At 36.5% G+C, this 14,399-nt stretch overlaps 1 protein-coding gene across 3 annotated transcripts in view; it reads right to left on the minus strand.

Annotated features, from left to right (window-relative positions):
• Positions 1-12,937, minus strand: part of LOC131036836 (DNA-directed RNA polymerases II, IV and V subunit 11) — a 51,147-nt gene extending 38,210 nt beyond the window's left edge. Inside the window, exons 1-5 of one of the 3 annotated variants that reach the window (XM_057968830.2) lie at positions 12,687-12,936; positions 12,434-12,523; positions 11,785-11,863; positions 11,401-11,496; positions 10,956-11,204 (exon numbers count right to left, since the gene is read on the minus strand). In XM_057968830.2, coding sequence (XP_057824813.1) covers positions 11,202-11,204; positions 11,401-11,496; positions 11,785-11,863; positions 12,434-12,523; positions 12,687-12,739 — 321 coding nt within the window. In that variant the 5' untranslated portion in view covers positions 12,740-12,936 and the 3' untranslated portion in view covers positions 10,956-11,201. The other 2 variants (XM_057968829.2, XM_057968828.2) reach the window with 2 other exon arrangements.
• Positions 12,938-14,399: the final 1,462 nt, after the last annotated feature.

Below are 14,399 nucleotides of genomic sequence, written 5' to 3' on the forward strand. Positions count from 1 at the left end.
GTGTGTTGCCTACCTTAAAGCCCTCAAAATCTACTGCTTCCAAATTCAATCTTGTAACCAAACCTTCGTCAATAAAGTTGTGTGTTGCCCCACCATCCACAAAGGCAGTTACCTTTTGTCCCTTTAAAACACTATGAATTCGGAAGGGGTGGTACTTGGATGCTTTTGAGATTGCAACTAAGGTTCCATAGTCTTCCTCATCGAACCTTCTTTTGCTTAGGTTTTTCCCTTTCTTCTTCCCATACTTCTCCATTGGATAATGCCTCTATGTTGCATACTTGACCTCTTTTTCCACAATTATGTCTTGGCTCCCACTTCTCCTTACATTGGTAACATAGTTTTTTTTCTTTGAAGATCTTCTCAGTCACAATTATCTAGGCTCCCATTTTTCCTTACACCAAAAACATACTCATTTTCTTCGAAGCTCTTCTTGGTCAGCTTTAGAAAGAAAAAAATTTTGATGCCCATCTTCCTCATAGATGGGTTTTGAGGTTAGATTTTTTCTCTTGGCTATCTCTAGGAGGGAAAGTTTTTGATGCGAATCTCTCTTATAGAAGGGTTTGTCTTTTGATGGTATCACTTCCAACCTTGTCGCTTTTTGAATTGCCTCTCCAAGTGTCATAGAATCAATAGCACTTACCAAACCACAGAGTGATTCTTCTAATCCTTCAATAAATAGGTATGTAAGTCTACTTTCAAAAACCCCCAAAACCATGACTAATATTTTATGGAATTCTATTACATAATCTTCTACGGTTTCTTATTGCTTCAATTGTGTTAGTTCTTTCAAATATCTTTCGGAATGTTTTTGATCAAATCGTTTAATAAGCCTTTGTGTGAATTTGTATTAGGTTGTTATGTTTTTGTGTCCTTGGGTAATAAGGCCATGATGCCACCAATCATGAGCAATTCCTTCCAAATGTAGAATGGCAAATTTGATAGTGTCCTCTTTCTTCATAAGACTAAGGGAAAGATAGGTGTCCATCTTTTGGACCCATGAACTATTGTGACCCTTCCTGATCCTTCAAAGTTAGGGAGAGTCATTTTACTCACCCTTTGTTGTAAATTTCTATTAGGTTGTCTTGTTTCCCTTCTAGGGGCATTCCGTGTTCTAGCATCACAAAATTCCCTAAAGAAGAAATTTCTCCTAATTTTTGGGTCCAACCTTGAGTAGGCTTCAGCAATTTTGTCAACATTATTAATGGGTGGATTGTTTTCTTTTTCTTCCATTATTGGTTCTTCCCTAGGTAGAAAATGAAGGTCTTGTTAATCTAGGGGTTGATCCCATTGGTGTTATGTTGTTATTTTCCGAGTGATTAGAGTTTACATCCCTTCCATTTGTTTGGTTGGGCCTAACGATATTGATTGTATTATTCATATTTTGTATGGTTTTGGAGGAGTGCTTGAGAGGAAGGCTCTCAATTCATCTACCAACTATTCACCTATTTTATTTCTTTGAGTAGAGTTATTATTTGCTACAAATCATCTTCTTTCCCTTTCCAATGCCCTTTGAGCTCTTTGGCTTAGTTGCATCAACTATCTTTTGTCCCACAGGCAGGCAGGAACAATGCTCTGATACCAATTGTAATATCCCCTTTTGGGAATATACATGATTTTGCCCAAAATAACAGCTCTTGCAATACAATGTATTTACAAAGAGTATTCTAGTACATAATTGCAATTCAATTTAGAGAAAATTGTAATCAATTGATATTAAACATTAATATCAAGGATCTATGATCATATACAAATAATTCCTATTGAAAAACATAGTATCCTACATGCATTGAATACAATTTTTTAGCATATTTCCAACAGCCAAATATATGAGGAATTTAATGGGGAGGCTTGGTAGGATGCCCGAAGATTGTTCCTCACAATTAGCCCAAGAGGCAGAACAACCAACCAATTCAATTCGACCCCTTAGCCCACAAGCTAACCAACTTGGGGTGGGCTACTGAATTGAAGGATGCCTGGATATTGGTTCATCACAGCTAAGCCAAAGAGCACGGAATGACCAACCAAGTCAATTCAATCTCTTGGCCCACAAGCTAACCAGCTTGGGGTGGGTTATTTAATTGAGAAAAAGCTAGTACTGCTGCACCTCCCTACCATGTTTCCTCATTAATCCAGTTATGATTGCATGTAGGAGAATTAAATGAACAATTATATTAATGTTTCTTGGTGGATTGGCAATTTAATTAAATAAGTAAATTAAAGATTCAAAATAGATTTCATAGTAGACAATAGATTCAACCATATTGCATACCAATCACTTTGCTGATCACAAATGGTTTTCTAAATTCAATTTCAGATCTCAGAATTCTTATCTGATCGATGCCTTTCTCCAAGTGAGGACCTTCCTTATATAGCCCTCAAGAGAGGACGAAAACTCATATCTCTTACTACGAACACCATCTTTACAAATGAGGTGTCTTTTCTTAACTAACCGCTTCCCCTTTGTCAAATCATGGCTCCCTGGGAATTGCTGCTGCTTATGCTTTGTTTAAAGATAACTATCCTTAAACAGATCGCCAATCATGTGAAGCAGTACTTTGTTCAATCATCCATTAAGAGGGAGATCTTCGAATATGTTTTATTTTATTTTTTCTATAAGGCCGGATCATGAAAATGGTCTTATGGTGGGGGCATGACAGGAAAATTTAGCTCAAGCAAAGGAATGTTCTAAAATCAATATTCCGAGTGAGAGGCAAGAAATGATTTTACATACCTTGTAAAGAAGATTCGTGTGCACCCCGTATAAATTTTCCTCTCGCAACTTAACCACATGTTAATATTTGTTGAAAAAAAATCCACTTCAATGTAAGACCACATTAGGGAGTGACTCCTACTTGTAACTGCATATGGACACAAACAAGGTATTTCTGCCCACACTGTTAGCACACAATGCATCTACTGCTATGATAAAAATGTGATAAGCAGTCTTCAATGGGATGCCCAAACAAATGAAGAGATACAGTCATCGCCATCAATTATCTTAATTGATTAAATTTTACATCCATCAATGGTCCTTTCATTTAGATTCAAGCTTGTCTACTTTAGACTCCTAACGAATCACCATATTAATCCTTGAACCCAAATATGGCTACAAACAAGAGCTCCAGGTTGAGGCCACAAACTAATGTCACATAAATATCTTGAACACTGAGTTGAAGCCATTGACCAAAAACTATATCTTGAGGCTATAGTATAACAGCTCTGGATTTGAGACATAAACTAAACAACCTGATTTTCTTCAACACTTACTGAAGCCACAAATCAACAACTCCTAACTAAGGTTGCAAACAAACGACACTAGATTCAGGACAGAAACCAATTATTGAACATGAACTTGAGAAATACACCAAAGCCCTGACTCATCATTCTAGGGTATCAACAATTGCATTTGCTTCTCAAAATTCATAATATAACAAATTGCTCTTGCAATCACCTGACATAAGTTACAATACCTAGTGCAAAAACATTTAATGCAATTGCATAGATGTCTATTTGAATATAGTGAAAGAAAATATTTTGACATTTTAAAACAAGAAAAGAATACATCCTCGAGTAACTGATGAAATACAAAGTTTTCACAAGTAGTCTGAGAGAAGTCAATTAACAGCTTGACAAACCCTCAGAGATTTATATGCAAGTGCACATTTTTGTAGGTAACATGCAATTTTGGAGAGACAAATGGCTGTGATTGGTGGAGAAATACTCTCTTAAATAGGGTATTTATAGTTATCATTCCCTTACAAATTCTCCTTGATTGGCTTAAGGAGTATGCAGACTGATTCTAACACTAACCTGCAGGCTCCACTTCCATAATAGGGTATTGGAAAATTGAATAAAGATGATATATTCCTGTATGTTATTCAAATGTGTGCATATTATCCATAATGAAGAACTCTTGAAATCCTAGTGAAACCCTTATCTACTGATAATGAAACTGATTCCATTTATTCCTTAGATTTTAATAATGGTCTAAAGTTTCACACAGTCACTTTACAAGTAGCTTACTAGACTCATATGATAGCTCACAATAAGAATAGGCTTCTTATATCAATGCTCTTAAAATGTACTTTGTAATGGTATAAAGAGCATAAAAATCTCAAGGTTCTTCAACAATAACATAATCTCCAAGCTACCCCTTTAACAGACAAAAAATTAGTTAGAGAAAAATCTCAATGTTGTAAGCCCCATTCTGACATCTGGAATTTGATAGTGCTTCAAAGGGCAATCCTAATGTTGCCGGTGCTGGAGTTATTCTGATTCCTGAAAAAGGATAAGAGGTGTTTTGTGAAAGGATATTCTTAGTTCCTAAGTGTTTGTACCAACAATGAAGAAGTAATTGAAGGAATCTGTCTTCCTAAACAAGCAGGCTATGAGAAATTGATTTTGGAAGGTCATTCTTTAGTGTTCATTTAGGGATTGATCAAAAAGAACTGCCAATTGGAAGCTAAAATCTCTTCTAGATGAGGCATTTGATGTCTGCCAAAGTTTTGGCATGTTTTCCTTTAATCATTTGCTTTCGTGAGTGCAATAAGACAACTGATTTGCTTGCTGATAATGGTGTGGATTTAAATCCCAACTTGTCTTGTGGCCAACCATGTGGATGAGTGGGCTGTCCTTGGCACTGTTTTAGAAATAGATCTGCCTCCATGAATTGTTTAGAGTGAGGTCATGTATGGTGGGTCCCTTCAGTTTTATGTTTGGCTGATATTCGTACTCCCCTCTAATTGTTCACTCATTTCTCAACTGTAATGATTGTGCAGCTTTGAGTGTAGCAAAGGGGGTGACAGTGTTCAATTGATTTGGGAGATGGCAACGAGATGGTGCCAGCTTGTTGTGGTGTTTGTTATAAACAATCTACCTCCTCCTCGGCTTTGTGCCCTTGCATTATGCAGTTTTTACTCTGTGAGTCTGCTGTCTTTATTACATCCTCTATAGCTGTTGGTGGCTGTCTGTGCTGGCCTTCTCTTGATTCTACTCTCCAATGCTCATGGTAAGTTCTAAGTCCCATGACCCTCTTCTTTGTGGGGTTGTGTGAGACGAGCATCTTAATGTAGTTTTTAATTGCTCGCCCCTTGGCTCTCTCTCTCTCCCTCTGGCAAAGTGCATTCTTGGACAAGACAGCTTGGGTGACTTGGGACAGCTGCAGAGTAAAGCCTCCGTTTGGAAGAACTTCATGCAGGGTTTGGAAGCTAAAATTTTGGATGGAGAAATGTGTGGCTAAGTGAAGAATTTCTTGCTCTGAGAAGAGTCTTTCAGCTCTGGCTTCAGAGCCCTCAACCTCAACTTGTTCTGCTTTGTTCTTGCTAGCATCATACTGAGATTTACACATGATCAGCAAGGAGCTGTTAGCTGTTCATCATCACCTTTGTTATATCCATGCTTTCAGTTTGGACCTTGAAAAATCTTCATGTAGTGCATTCCCAAGGGACATTAGAGGTTACGATCTCTTTAACCCTTTTGCTGCTGGTGGTTAAGATTGTTCTTTGCTTGGGGAAATGGTCTTTAACCCTTTTGGTGCTGGTGGTTGGGATTGTTCTTTGCTTGGGGAAATGGCAAGAGGTTATCTGTTGTGACCATTTCACACATCACCCCATCAAGATGGGGAACCCCCTTTTTTTTTAAGTCCTAGCCTCTTAGTCTAGTCTCTCCCTCTCGCAGGTGAAATGAATAAGTTCATAGGGTCTGGATTTCACGTGAGTCAGTCATGAGTTCAACCAAAAAGTCTAGAGAGCTGCTAGTTAGCGACACCTCCAAGTGCTCAAGGTTAACGGCAAAAGCTTCAAATGCTTCTCATGAAGAGCGAAATTCATCTCAAATACCCTTGACTGAGACCTAAGTTGTTCCAAGAACTTTTCTTGTAAGTTTGAAGGAAGAGAATGAAACAAGGTGATGAGCAAATACGAAATATTCAATTTCAATTCACTTCATTCTCCAAGCCCCCAAAGCCTTAACTTCGCAAGCTTAAGTGAGCGCACTTCAGGTTTGGCTAGAGGTGAGTGAACTTCAAGAATTAGGTTAGATGAGCGAACTTCATGTTGAGAGGTAGGAGAGCGAATTTCCCTTGAGTGCCTTGTTTGAGTATACTTGTGAATATGAGTTCGAGCATTTGAATGAGATAGTCCAAGGATTGAATCAATATGCAACGAAATGATTGAAGACAAGCTCATTTGAAATCTACTTCATCTCCAAACCTTCAAAAGGTTTACTTCATGAATCCAAGGAAGTAAGCGAACTTCATGTTTGAGGGAAGATGAGCAAACTTCACAAGTTGGAGGGGAGATGAGCGAACTTCACAAGTTGAGGAAGATGAGGGAATTTCACCCTGAGCAACATAGAAGTAAACTAAGTGTGGTTTCAAGAGCAAGATCAAAAGGCGAAGTTCAAGAATTGTTTCATGTGATGAATGATAGAATTTAACTTCATGTACTTGGAGAGAGAAGAAAACTTCAAAAATCAAGACACATGAACGAACTTCATGTTTCAAGGTAGATGAGCGAACTTCTCAAATCAAGACACAAGAGCGAACTTCTCAAATCAAGCTAGATGAGCGAACTTCAAAATTTAAGTGACATAAGCAAACTTCAAAAATGAAGACACATGAGCAAACTTCATGATGGAAGGGAGATGAGCGAATTTAATGTTCAAGAACTTAAGAGAGAATTTCACAAAATGAACTAGATGAGCGAACTTCAAGGTTTGATGCACATGAGCGAACTTCATAAACTCAATGAGATGAGCGAACTTCACAAATTGAAGTATATGAGCGAACTTCAAGAATCAATGAGGATGAGCGAACTTCAAGAATCAATGAGGATGAGCGAACTTCAAGGATTGAGATGGATGAGCCAACTTCAAGAAATGAGGGAGATGAGCGAATTTTTTCTTTTTTAGTGCACTAATCAAACATTGTTTTAGCGCCCCCTTAACAAAATTTGAAATTCAAACAAGGATAGGTAAGTCGGCCAGCTTGAGGTAATTTGTTGTTTTAATTTAATTAAGCTAGGTCAGCCTATATGGGAAAAGACACAACTTTCTCCTAATCGCCTATAGAAGAGAAAGCAAACATCCATTTCTAACATCAATCAAATCGAATTCATCCCTCTAAGTAGCGAAATTCAGGAGCAGGTTGGCGAACTTTATCAGCAAGAAGGCGAATTCATCATCATCAACAGTGAATTCATCCCAAATAAGCAACGACTTCATCAGCATAAAGGCGAATTTTAGCAGATTGAAGGGCGAATTTTAAAGACAGCGAATCTTTGGACATTAACAGTCATATCATAGATCATATTTTGAATTCAAATCAGAAGTGCATTATTTAGACTGATACAAAATCGGGTACAGATCTGATTGAGGTCTGAAAGTGATTTTGTCTAAGGCAAATTAGACCTCCCTAATTTATCTAGAAGAGTAAATCAGTCTTATCTAGCAAATAATTTAACATCTATTAAGATCTAAGAGTGATTTGGATTAATTTCATAACTAGCTTATAGGCTTCTTTACATCAATATTTCACCACTACCCTAACTTACATATCTCTCACAGGTGAAAGATGACAGCTCCTAAACCGAACAAAACCATGACTCGTCATACACTCATCAAGGAAGATTCGAAGAGCGGTGCATTTGAAAGTAGAATCACTTCACATTGGAGCAAAATAGGAGATACCACTCTCAGGAAGTTCGACACCAAGAAGTTCCGGCACCCATCATACACAAGTGAACCTACCGCTACAGTCAAGAAGATGATTGAAAGTGAGATCATAAATGCAGTTGGCTTTCCTCCCGCGGTGCAATGCTACGAGCTAATTGTGGAATGTGCTCAACATTATGATTCTACCTCAAGAAGAATAGTAGCGAAGGATGGAACAGTGCTCGCATATCTCTCGAAGACAACAATCAGTGAAACATTTCATCTACCTGAGCCTAAGAACATGGTCTACATAAGCATGGAAAGAGCTAAGTTCGCCTATGACGATGATCCAGATGCTTGTGCAAAGATCATCGACAAGTTTTTGGTTGAAGAAGAGTAGAGGTGGTTGGAGCAGATGGCCCGACAGACTACATAGGGTGGACTTCAATGATGAATTCAAAGACTTCATCACCCTACTCCATTGATTGGTTGGTACACCTAAGGCTTCATATTTCGAGGACTGGATGTTCTATTTCACGGAGACTGTCACTCATGGCAAGGATGCAATCAATTGGGCAAGACTCATTAGCAATAGCATTGATCTATAGTTAAGGAGGCTGATGCGCACCAGAACATTCTATATGAGCTCCTACATCATATACTCCATTGCAAGAAACTACGAGTATCCAAGACTTATGTATACGGGCATAGTCGGAAGGAAACTTGGAGAGATAAAGGTGCATGAGTGTTATCCGCAGCTTAATTATCCACCAAAACAGCACTATAAGAGAGTGGATGATGCATTCACTATGCATATCACAAGGACGCTTCGAGGTGGATTGCAGCGAAGACTCTCTCCTGAGGCACAAGCGTTGATAGAACAACATGGTGCATGGTTCATTCAATTCCCGAAATTCACCTATATCAAAGTTCAAGGATGTCATCTTCCTCCCTACATGTTGCCGCACTACCCAACAAATAGAGTGGTGTTACTTGAAGTGGTGAGACAATTGGTGGCATATGTCAAGGCATATAGACATAAGCATGGAACCAACGTTTCTTTTCCCATCACGCTTGGAGATTCTATTGAAGCATGCCCTTCCATTCATGTAGTTGAGGATGCCGAGAGAGAGTTAGCACTCCATTCACGCCTAGAGATTGCTTCGATCCATATGATAATGTGAAAGAAACTTTGGGGAAGAAGTATGGACACAAGTGGCAGCTAGAAGACTATTGGATGAACGTTCAAGATGATGTAGAAGTAAAGAAGAAGATGTATTCCAGACTACCTCTAGACTTCATCAGGAAATGCAAGTTGTTTCATGTTGCTGATCAAGTTCAAGATAGCGGCAAATATCTCCAAGCAGCCTACGCCAAAGAAGACAAAGAGATCAAATTCAAGTGGGTTGATATGGAGGTGTTGATTTGAATGAATTTGATGAAACCAGTTTTGGAATACACTCACATATGAATAGACATACAGCACCAGCAAGACTCAAGAACGCGAACCTGAATGGGAGAATGCCATCGTCAAAGCTTTCGATGAGGTCATGCACATGGAAGAGTAGTTGAAGTCTCTACCTGAGATCCCGATGACAAAGATAGAGGGCATAGTGACTAGATTCATTGAATATGCCAGAAAGGAACGAGAGAAAGGGAACCAGATTCTAGAAGACAGTTTGTTATGATCCTACTTCGCAATTCATTTTCTCATTGGAGGATGCTTCCTCGATTTTTGTGCCAGCACATGCTATTTTCTCATTGGTTGATTCCATGATGATATTTATCTAGATAGGGTTTCATTTGTATCAAACCCTAATTAGGGTTTAGGTGGCAATATTTTGGCCCTTGATCTCCATTCGATTTCGGACCTTCATTGTATTTGGGAGTATTATATAAACTCCACTCATTTCATTTGTAATGGTTAATAGGAATTTTGATTAGAAAATTAGTAAGCAGGAGAGAGATTAGATATTAGAAATAGAATTCAAGAGTGATAAGAGAAGGACTTGAAGAATTGTTGTTGTTTGGCTTTTCGATTAATAAAACATTGAAGTCATGGTGTTTCTATTCAATCTTTGAAGCTTATTGCATGGTTCTTTACCCTCTCAAGTCGATCCTTGAGGTTAGTTTAAGTATTTAAATTGAATGATGGAATGTTGTACTTGATATATTGTGAAACTTGTAATCCATACCACTAACCTCTTCCTGATTGTAAGTGCGCCTTGTGTGGTCAACTGGAATCATTGAAAGTGCTTAAGTTCAATTGTTGCTCAGTCATTGATATGCATTCAAGTGATGGTGTCTATGCTTAGTAATGATTTGAAAATCTCTAAATATCCTTAGATTGCATTAGTTTTAGTGGAGTTGTTCTTGTATGGCGGAGCTAAGACTAGTAGAGTTTCACTAGTATCATCCTTCATCATTCCTAGGATAGCTTAGAACTTCTCGAACCCTCATCTTTTGCCCTTTTTTTGATAAACATCTTGCATTAGTAGAAAAGGACTTCACCGCATATCATCCGCAAAGTGCTTCATGAATCCTTCCTTAACCTAAAAGAACCCTTGATGAAACAGCAATCACAACAACCACTTGTGCTTATCCACACGTCAAGACTTGACATTTTAAACCTTAGAGTTGTCTCAAATGAACCTTAAGCCAATCTTCAGCATTTGGGAAGCTTTATTCAAAAGAGGATAAGATACTTTTGGGTATTTTATTCTGTGTTCGCATGTGCGTAAAAACACATCAACACTATCCTTAGTGGCAATTTCCCCCAGCTTGCCGATTCGATGGGAAAGCACTCTATGGTAGCTCCAGTCCTCCTCAATGTCTCTTCTCTGGATTTGTTTTGTCTCATTATTGATTTCCCAGTTGTTCTCTGTTTTGGGTTGGCTGGCCTGTATTAATTTTCAGAGCCTCTCCATTATCTTGTGCTGGTTGTTTTTTGGACGGGAGCCCTGGTTTAAGCTTCTGTTTTTTGGTGGGCTTTCCCCCCGTCTGCCAGAAAGTTATAATCTCCAAGCTGAAATTTTAGCCATGATGTCTGCCAATTTCTGATAGATGCTAAGTAAAAAATCAATAGTGTGAATAATTAAAATTTTCAGGATCAATAAAAATACAAAAACATAAATAATTTGAGAAATAAGTTTTCTTATACAAGTTCCACGTCTCTATAATGATCCAAAACATCTGCACGATCACATTGAATTCCAACATACAAGTTTCTTAAACAGGATTGAGTTTTATAGAGTCAAAATAGATTAATAATCTTGTGATCTATGAAGCAGAATGTAACAAAAGTAATCTAAACAAGTATTTTAATGTATGTGAGCTAATTATCATGTGAGTACGTGATCCACTCAAAATGAAATAAGCACCATTTGAAAGCCACGATTCAAACAATCTAGCTCTTTGTTGGGATCGCAGATCCAGAAAATAGACAACAAGATGATCAGCTCAAATAGTCTACCTCAGCCACTTTAGATGGCAATCAACTTGTAACTGAGATAGTAAATCCCAGGTCGATCCATCTTTATTGAGCACATCGATTACTTAATATCAATCAAAAGATGTTTCAGTTACTTTAGAATACTAGCACTATCATTCCATGTAAGAGCTGAACACACCATGCCGATAAAGTAGTCATAAATGTATTGGCTGTCAAACAAGAATTATTGACAACTAACATCTCTGACCTAGATTTCAAGATAGTTAACATAATATAAAAAGTAGAAAAATAAACACTACCTCAAAGCTACTTTTCAAACAATCAAGCTCTTTATCAAGATCATCGATTGCCAAGTTGTAAGCCTGCATTGGAGAAGACTGGCTTGTAGTTTGAATCTGGTAATCCAGGCACCAATTGCAGTTTCAGTATATTGTTTTAAACACAATATTTTCAATGTGTGCTTATGCAAATGGCCACATGCTGACATTTACATAAACCTAAAGAAAACTATCATTCCCAGTCTGAATGGTTCTTTGAATGTTTTTCCAATTTAAGATTTCCTATTAATGCAAAAGTCAAACGGATAAATTTTTGCTTGAACAAAAACTAGAGATAAATGGATTGTAAAGCAGTTATTCATTTGAACGGTTTTATATTATAAAAAGATCAAACAAAGAACTAACCCTGAGGAGAACCTTATACTGCAATGGATGCGGCAATTTGTAGCCAGCGAAAAGCACATTTGGGTCCCTATGCAATTGCCTGTCGCGGGTGCATACAATGTCAGTGCCAATTCACTTTGGGAATCTGTTCATTCAGACATAAATTGATCCTATATAAAACTTAAACCTTTCCAATCCATAATATAATCAGTCCCCGATGAAATAACAGGAAATATTCTCTATAACAAATTAGGTCAGCGAAAAACCTAACTCTAGAAACATGAATCCTGAACCTGTTCAATCTAGAAGATAATAAGGACGCAATAACATAGAACATATATCATATTTTATGAATTTATGTCTTTAAAAAACTAATTTTAAAAACAAAAAATACATCATTTTTCATCAAATCTGAATTAGCAAAGGCCTCGCTAAGAATTTGAGCTTCATAAATGATAGTATCAAAAAAACCTAAACTTAAAAACAATATAATTCAATTTTTTTAATTAAAGCTAGATGATAAAAAGGCCAAAAAAAGATAAACAAGAAAGCTTAATCTTATTGATCGAGCTATTAGAACCGATATAGTTGTGTCCCATCCAATCCAATGTAAAATTGTGTGTGTTGCAATTAAACCATAAGAATGTCTCTGTGTAGAAATACTACTTACATACGGACAACATTGCCTACTGTATGATCTTCTCTCTCGATGACAAAAGTTGCAGCATTCATAATCTTCATGTCTCTTTCATAGCTTACTCTGTAAAACCCAATAGAAAAATATCAACTGCGCATCTGTATAAAACCCAAACCCAAATGTAATTGCCAACGTGAAAGCCCAATAGACGCTTCTATTTATGTAAGGACGTCTCTATGTAGACTGTAACTTTTAGATGGTGATGCAAGAGATGGATGTAACATACTTTTTAGTGCCCTCGGGCACTACAAACTTCTCATATCGATCTGGAGCATTCATCGTAGCCTGTTGTGTTGTTTGAAAGTCGGAAGATTTTGTGCTGAAATGAAAAGAGGCACTTCGCCTTCCCAATAACAGAAAAAGGAACTCTCTATCTGAAATTACCTGTTCTTGATGACAACTGATGGAATGCGGGGAAATGGTTATTCAGTCGTTGGAATGCATGAAGATATTAATATTTCTTATACATTATAAATGTTATATTTGGTCTATCTTAAGGGTTAGATATACATTTTCGAGTTTGCTTTGTTTCTAACTGTTTTTATAATTAATATTATAGTTTTTCTCAAAATTTATGAGAAAGAGAGGGAGCAAAAGATAGTAGTTTGTGAGTTAACAAAGAACGTAATGTGTCAATTACTCTCAATAGTGTTGAAAGAGGAGAGAGATAAAGATAACATAAGAGATATAAATATATAAATATATAGAGAAGGAAAAATGTTCAAAGAGTAAGAGAGGTATGGAGAATTAGAGATAGAGCAATGTGGAGAAATAGAAAGAGAAAGAGATAATGAGAGAAGCGAGATAAAAAGGTAAAGATATAGGAAGTGATATATAGAGGAAAGCAAAGAGAGGGAGAGAGAAAAATAAATAGATAAAAGTTGCTATCATTTGTTTAAATTAGTTCTAAAGTAAAATAAACTAAATTTGTGTCATTGGAGTTAGATGCATTCTACAATGACAACAAATGGTGAAGCATGAGAGAGTGACTATGATAATAAAAACTTTTATCTTTTATTTTAAATTTCAAATCATTTAAATATCAATGTATTAAAATTTTAATAGTATTTAATAATAAATATAGATATAAAAATTGAAATGAATTTGTTTTTTTTATTTTTGTTGTTCACATGAGCTTTCTTTCTTAAACACTTTGTTTTTCCTTAATAATTCATTGATCTATTAGAATAAAATAAGAAAAATAAATAAATAAACTAGCTTTGGTCATTTATTTAGTTTAAATTAATAAATGTTTTTGTAATAAATATTTGTTTTATTTTTGTTTAAATTTTTAAAAATATATAAAACAATCAAAAAATTTGTTTTCATAAGAAAATTAAATAATTTATTAAAATTTGGATAACAAATTTCATATGTATAATAAAATAGTAATATAATTATATACATTCTAAGATGACTAATTAATTAGCCTATTAATGGGCATGTCTGGGTTGATCCAGTCTCAACGGGCCAGTTAGAGATGGAATGGAGCAAACCCGAAGATGGATGGATCAAAGTAAATTGTGACAGGGCATCGAAGGGGAACCCGAGACTATTTGGAGCTAGGTTTGTGGGAAGAGATTGAGGTGGAAACATTATCATTTTGGGTGTGAAGAAATTGTTGGAGGGGTCAATCTATGAGGTGGAGGCTCAAGTAGCTCTTTTTGCAATAAAAATGGCCAAATTTTTTGAAACCACAAGATTGCATTTAAAAGGGGACTCAATGATAATTATCAGTGCAGCGATAAGAGGGGAGGCCCTCTCATGGAGACTAAATAAATATATTAAAGTGATTAAAAACTATTTACTTTTTAACTATTTTAAAGTATCTCATGTTTTAGGGGGTGGAAATATTGTTGTGGACACACTATCCAAATTTGTTGTGTCATTAAATGATGGGTGTTTAAATGAAGTATTGGAGAACTATTGAAATGTGAGT

Source organism: Cryptomeria japonica, chromosome 3 (genome assembly GCF_030272615.1).
Source record: "Cryptomeria japonica chromosome 3, Sugi_1.0, whole genome shotgun sequence".
Taxonomy (NCBI): Eukaryota; Viridiplantae; Streptophyta; class Pinopsida; order Cupressales; family Cupressaceae; genus Cryptomeria; species Cryptomeria japonica.